Source organism: Rhipicephalus sanguineus, chromosome 3 (assembly GCF_013339695.2).
Source record: "Rhipicephalus sanguineus isolate Rsan-2018 chromosome 3, BIME_Rsan_1.4, whole genome shotgun sequence".
Classification (NCBI taxonomy): domain Eukaryota; kingdom Metazoa; phylum Arthropoda; class Arachnida; order Ixodida; family Ixodidae; genus Rhipicephalus; species Rhipicephalus sanguineus.
This window is the reverse complement of record NC_051178.1, coordinates 145,442,822-145,449,392: the sequence shown is the minus strand read 5'-3', so window position 1 is coordinate 145,449,392 and position 6,571 is coordinate 145,442,822. Positions and strand designations below refer to the sequence as shown.

The 6,571-nt window shown below is 49.5% G+C and overlaps 1 protein-coding gene across 1 annotated transcript; it reads right to left on the bottom strand.

Annotated features, from left to right (window-relative positions):
- Window positions 1–255: 255 nt before the first annotated feature.
- Window positions 256–5,151, bottom strand: LOC119385934 (V-type proton ATPase subunit E). Its single transcript, XM_037653296.2, has 3 exons — window positions 5,057–5,151; window positions 3,576–3,863; window positions 256–570 (listed from the first exon to the last, which is right to left on the bottom strand). Exons 1-3 carry the CDS (start codon window positions 5,141–5,143, stop codon window positions 256–258), a joined length of 690 nt encoding a protein of 229 aa, XP_037509224.1. The 5' UTR covers window positions 5,144–5,151.
- Between the last annotated feature and the right edge of the window lie 1,420 nt (window positions 5,152–6,571).

The following is a 6,571-nucleotide window of genomic DNA, read 5'->3' as shown; positions in this document are numbered from 1 at the left end:
TGACTATATAAGGTGAATACTGGCGATAGTCGCTATCGGAACTACTCTTTTATACCGCTCGGGCATCGAGCGTTCTGGTTTGGTTATGATCGTTGTGGTTAGGATCGCTGTGGTTTGATTATGACGCACCTGAACTGGAGCGTCACTGATGAGATCAGACAAAGAACCCCGTGCAAACCCTATTTCGTGCGAGTACAGTAAAATACAAGGACAGCAAAAGAGGGCCGCCTTTTCGTGAATCTCGGCGTGGCTCTTTTATGAGGTGAACTTTCGGTGCTCGTTGGGGCCGAACAGTCCGGCCCGGATTTCGGGCACGGAGTGCTGAGCGATCATTTCGAGGCGCGCGGCGAGCGTGTTGACCACCTTCTTGCGGCCCTGCAGGGATGTGAGCACTACGCCTCCGCAAGACTCGTCGCCCAGCCAGTTCTCAGCGTCGATCACTACGTTCGCCTGTATGCTGGTCTTCTTGCGGAACTGCTTGACGGCCACCGGGATGGACGCCTTGACCAGCGCCTCGTCCTTCTTGCGGCACGAGAGAACCACGTCCTTGTCGAGGAGCCGGTACAGGCCCTGCGACGGCGCGGGACGCATGACGCCGGGATGGAAAGAAACGCGAACCGCGCAGCACGCTGGTTTCATCACGCTCTGACCTTGGTGGCATTGAAAAGGATGCTAAAATGGTTCTCGATTCTATCATGGATGACTATAGTGGCTTTTCATTACCATCCAGGCTACAACCACTCGAAAAGAAATGCGAAACAGCAAAGAATGTAGGTGCCACTCTAAGTTTTCGGAACGCGAAATTTCCGAAAAAGCGATATTGCCGCTTTGTCTGAGAACATAGCCTCAAGATAGATGTTCCAGCCTGTAGTAGTCCTTGCGACCTGCGCAACTACCTGCTAGGTTAGAAGCGCCGTGCACTAACAGATCATAAATTCGAATTTAAAGTGGAGCTCACGTTCCGAAAACTTTTGTGGGCGGGTGCACATGCGTCTCTTATCGGTATCTCGAGGTGAGTATTCTAGATTAGACAGATAACGCGGAGGGGATCATTTATAAATACGGACCTTCGGGTTCGTATTCAAGGTCGTATGTCACCACTGTCGTCGCCCAGTGATGGGAACGAGCAGGTGCCGAATTCACGAAACTTCTCTTTCGTAAGCGCACTTTCCCATTCGTCGGTCGGCTTCATAATGATATGTCCCGCATCGTGAATGGCTGATGTATTCTCTTACGAAGATATTTTGCGTAAGAACATTTTGCTAATACGGGCCCAGATGGTTAACAAAAAGGGCTTACCACGTGACGTGCAGTTCTCAAGTTCGCAAAGCTTTTTCTTCGTGAGTGCTCTTCACTATCGACACTTACTCTATTGTGGATAAAGCTTCTTTAAGCGTGAACTGACGTGGACTGACGACCGTAATCGACGTGTTGACATGACAACCCGCGAGGTACAGTGAAGGTTTTGCGAATGAAAGCCCATATGATCTGCGAATTACGTCGGTGTGGTGAGACCTAAAAAATCTAACGGGACGCCGCCAAATTTTGTAAGAACGAATAGCTGCCAGCTAGCAGGCCATTTATAGTTATTTATATACGTTGTCAAAGGTGACTTGTATGACAACCACTTGTTTAAAAGGGAAAGTTGATGAAGTGAACTCGTGTAAACTCTAACAGGATGGTCACGTTCTCCGTAATTGTATCGCCCACTGCTATTTGTAGGCAAAGTCACTCTCTTAACGAAATCCGTAACCTTTCTCATTACGTAATCCGCGCTGGCAGCGCGATTTGACAAAAAAACACGTAATTTCTCTGCCCGATTCTTTCTTCGCACAAGCGTGACAAGGTGGGCAGTTCAACCCGACAGCGAATGACTCTCTCTTTAAAACTTTATTCGACTATGCAATCCTGGAAGCAAACGTGCCGCGGAAACACGACTTCACTTGAGCAATTTTCCTGAATTCGTTTCCCTCTGCAGTGCAGCCGTTCCTCGAGAAAAATAATTTGAATACTTAGGAGTGTAACCGAGATGCTAACAATGACGGCAGGGTCGTCACACATGTGCGCGCACTAAGGCGTGTCCGCGTGCGCGTGCTGTGCTGCCGGTGTCGTTGCATAAGCGAATGACGAGCACAACCGTATAACGACTCTTGCGTCGGCGCGCGCTATTAGAGATGATCCCGCTCTTACGTCGGCGCCCTTAATGCGAGTCGGTGCCTGGGCCCCCACCCCACTCCCGTTTTATTATTCCTCAGACTGCGATCGCGGTGCTGGGATCGTAAACCTGGGATCCGTGTCGACGCCACAGCTGCCGCGCCTCCGGTCGTAACACGGCGAGCTGCCTCCTTTCCCCGAAACCGTGTCTCTCACTAGTTACCCTTGTTAGCCTTCGCTCTCTGTCCTCATACTCCCCCTTTATCATTTCTTTGATCAGCGCACGTTTCCTGTCCTTATCCGACTTGCGCCTAGGTGCGGAGCGGCGTTCCGTACATGCGGCGCAACCGAAGTTGCTTCCGATGGCGCAATAGTGACCGGAACCGAGTTGCAATTAAAGCGTCGACGTGCGCAATTTCAGCGAGAGTACTTGAATGCAAATGCACGAAATGTTTCCGCCATTCGCTAAAAGTCGCAGCTTTGCCGCAAGAGCGAAGCAGTGAATGCGATCGCAACGAATTGGAATGTTATACGAAGTAAGGCTAGCAGCTAACTCCTTTACCATCCGAGCTGGCGCAACTCAACGAAATGCTGACGTAAGGAAACGCGACCGTTAGGAAACGGGAAGCGACCTTCATGTTGCCTGTCGCTACAGCGCAAACTGAGTGGTCAGAAAACAGCAAGTACAAAGGTATGAGCCGTCTGCTGATCCCTGTCCAGATAAGACAGGGCACGCGCGACGGCGCCCGGCCGCTCAAAGTTCGCAGCTCCTGCTGAAGCCATGCAGACTCTCCCCCCCCCCCTTCTTCCGGTAGACTGGCTTGTGGCAGAGCGCAGAAACAAACGAGGACAAAAGGTGACGCAACAGACAGACACAAGCGCTAACTTTTAACAACGGAATTTTACTTCCCAGATAGGTAATATATACGCACACAAAAGCACGTGACCGCGATACCATAGCTTTTTTTTTTGTTTTGTAACTCGTGGCACATAGAAAGCAGCCTTCAGTTTAAACCGACAACACATGAACACAACAGCTTGTACAATGCAAGCAAACAATTTTTAGGGCGTGCGTACATATTCAATTTCATTAGTGGAAATTGAATTGAAATTTTGTCCTCGTTTGTTTCCGCGCTATTCTACAAGCCAGTTTACGATGAACTAACAAGCCCGTATTGGTACCCTTGTCCCCACTTCGGGACCTGCACGTAATCAGGCTATGAATATCGTGATGATTGAAGGTAATTGGAAGGAATGAAGCGCAATTACGTCGAATTAACGTATTTCGAAACTATCGCTATATATATATATATATATATATATATATATATATATATATATATATATATATATATATATATATATATATATATATATATATATATATATATGTTGCATGTTTTATATTTACGGGTATATACCTGCAAGATGAGCCTCTCGAGGAAAGGCTTGTAGCGGTTCTCCTTGCCAGTGATGCACACGAGGTTCTTCCTGGTTTCGTTCACGACTCGGGCCACGTGATCGTTCATGGCCTGCAGGACGACCAGTCGCGCCTTGCTCTTGGTGCGCGAGTTGTCGACCTTACGACGGCGGTCCGCCTTCTTCTGCCTGTCGTTCAGGTCTGCCATGAACTTGGCGCGCTGCTCGTTCACCAGCCGCTCCTTCTCCACGTTGAACTCCTCCTCGGCCTTGGTGTTTATCTCCTCCACCTTCGGTTGAGCAAAGATGTGTGCGTCGCGCTTAATAGTAAGTGTTGGGGTTTTACTGCCCAAAACCACGACATTATTATGGGAGACGCCGTAGTGGAGGGCTCCGGAAATTTCGACCACTTGGGTTTCTTTAACTAGCGCCTAAATCTAAGCACACAGCCCCCTAGAATATTGCCTCACTCGAAATGCGGCCGCCGCGGCCGGGATTCGACCCCGATACCTTTAGGTCACCGTCAAGCACGATAACCACAAGACCACCGCGGCGTGCGATATAGCAGTTTTCGCACGCGAACACTTGGCCCTTCAAGAACAACGGCATACCTGTCGTAGAAGAGCGTTGTATAGACGTACGCGATTCAGTAATTGTCATAAAGGCATGCTGACTGGTCATCAGCGCGCTAGTGGTTGCCTATTAAGGATACCAGCGATTGGCGTGTACCGGAAACGTAGCACAACTACTACATCAAGTCATTCTTCAAGCCACTGGAATAGCCAGGGATTGGAGGGCTAGGGGTTATACTGCTTCCCCAGAAATTAATTTTGCAGGCGTACATGTACATAATGGGGGGGGGGGGGGGGGAGGAGTCCCTCCCCCCTCCTCGGGAAAGGTTTCTAGCTATGCACCTGCTTAAAGCTCTATTCACACGAGCCACAGGATTGCTCACTTGCTCTGCTGACAAACGTGACTCAGCTCAGGGCAGTCGAATCGCGTCGCACAGAAAGTTACCGCCGTCTAGCTCCTCACGTTGCGATTGGCTGCTTCAGTTCGGCCACATACGTCAAGCTCGCTCGCATTTCCATACCGTCATGCTAACGTATCCCGAAGCGCAGAGAGCGCGTAAACTATGCCTCATTCCTGTAATCCAATATATCTGCACACGAGTGAATAATAGGCAGTTTTAGAATAGCGTACGCTAAGCTTTGCGTTAGCGTTTGTCGCCCCTGCGCATGCCTCGTAGGCTATCTTCTTGCGGACCCCCGTTAAACGACGGAAATAGCGGGCGACCGCAACGAACGCTCTTTGCGCGCGCTATTCTCAAACCCCCCAGCAATAAAGAAACGCCGAGCGTACCAGAGACTCTATGCCTCGGGAAGGGGAGCGTACAACCTTGATCGTGCGTTCATTAGTAACTGACACGCAAGCGCTTCTGCCTCACAACTCTAACCGCGTCTTCCAATTTTCAGGCGGTCACCTTCTCGTCAGCCTCTTGTTCGATGAAGGCTGCCATCTGTAGGGTGTCTCCCGTAGGGGCCGCCGCAACTCTGCTTCTTTCCGCCATTCTGTCACTCGTACAACGACCTTGTGGGAACTGTGATTCGGGCAGGCTCGAGTCGGGTGGGCAGTCGACCTCTCGTGCTGCGACGGGCGGCACTCAAACGCTTCTTCTTCCGCCTCTTTCCTTGGCACTTTATTGGTGGCGCCCCAACCCCGAAGCAATCGACTATGTCGCGGCACTTGTGATAGACATTTTACCAGTAGGGTGCTACGTGGGTGAGTGTCCTTGTGACGTAGCTGTTATTTCATTTGTACCGAGCGTTTCACGTAGCCAGAACCAAGGATATAAAGGAAGTGCTTAACCGCAACTGAATGAAAGCAACTACATATGGTTTGCCATCATGTGACGCTCGTTACGGTATTTCTTATATTGTGCTTAATTAGATAATTAAATAAGATATCAGTTACGCAACGTTTTTAATATTAAGTTTAGGAACGAGTGCGTTTATGTACGTCGTGGAGGACATTCGAAAAGCTCTGATTTAATTCTTTGTGGGAACATACATGTCTGCGTGGCGATTTTTCGCGGCGTTTGAAGAAAGCCCGCGAAATATGAAACAAGACCGCTTGACTGCACTCATGCGCTGCCGTATGGCAGCGCTCTCGACCGCGCTTCGAGCAAAATAACCGCACTAATAACGTTCGCAAGAGCTTACGCTTGTTTTCTGTATTTTGTCTTTACATGCGCGCATAGTTGTTGCCGTGCGTTGTGTCGTTCGTGAAATGCGTTGGGACAAAACTTGTGAGGGAGCATGATGCGCAATGTAAAAGAAAACTATTAACGCGATAGCGTTAAAGAGCTCGTTTCGCAGACATTGCGGTGTCGGCGTCGACGTCGGCGTTGGTGGTTGTGAGCAAAAAATCAGCGTTGTCCGTGACCGAAAAATTGAAAATTGAGAAAGATGCAAAGGTTCGAGTGAGAATCGAACCCTGGCCTTCTTCATGGCAAGCAGGTTTTCTACCACGGAGCTACGACATTGCTTGAAACTGCTTCAGAAAAAAAAAAACACTATATGAATGTCATGTAGTGGAAGGAGTCTCCTTAACACATGCAATACTGCGTGGCAGAAGCGTAGAATCGCGCCAGGCTTCAAAACACGTGAATTGCACAACGAGCCGGTGTTTTGAAGGCCCACTCATTACGAAGCAGCCAGACGTATTTAATCATAATCATCAGCAAAAGCATCAACAAAGTGAGGAAGCTGCGTAGGTTCGCTTGTTGCCTAACGGACGCGTAGTGGGCACTCCGCTGGTTCAAAACTATGAATTATGGCATAGTGGGCACCTCGCAAGTGTACTTGCAGTAGGCATTTTAGGGTAGTTTGAAACAGCCGATGTTACGCGCACAGACGGTTACGCACGGTTGAAGCATCCACCGAGAACTGAAGCAAGGCTACCACTTGAGGAGGCGTTGTGCCCGGGGCCCAATTAC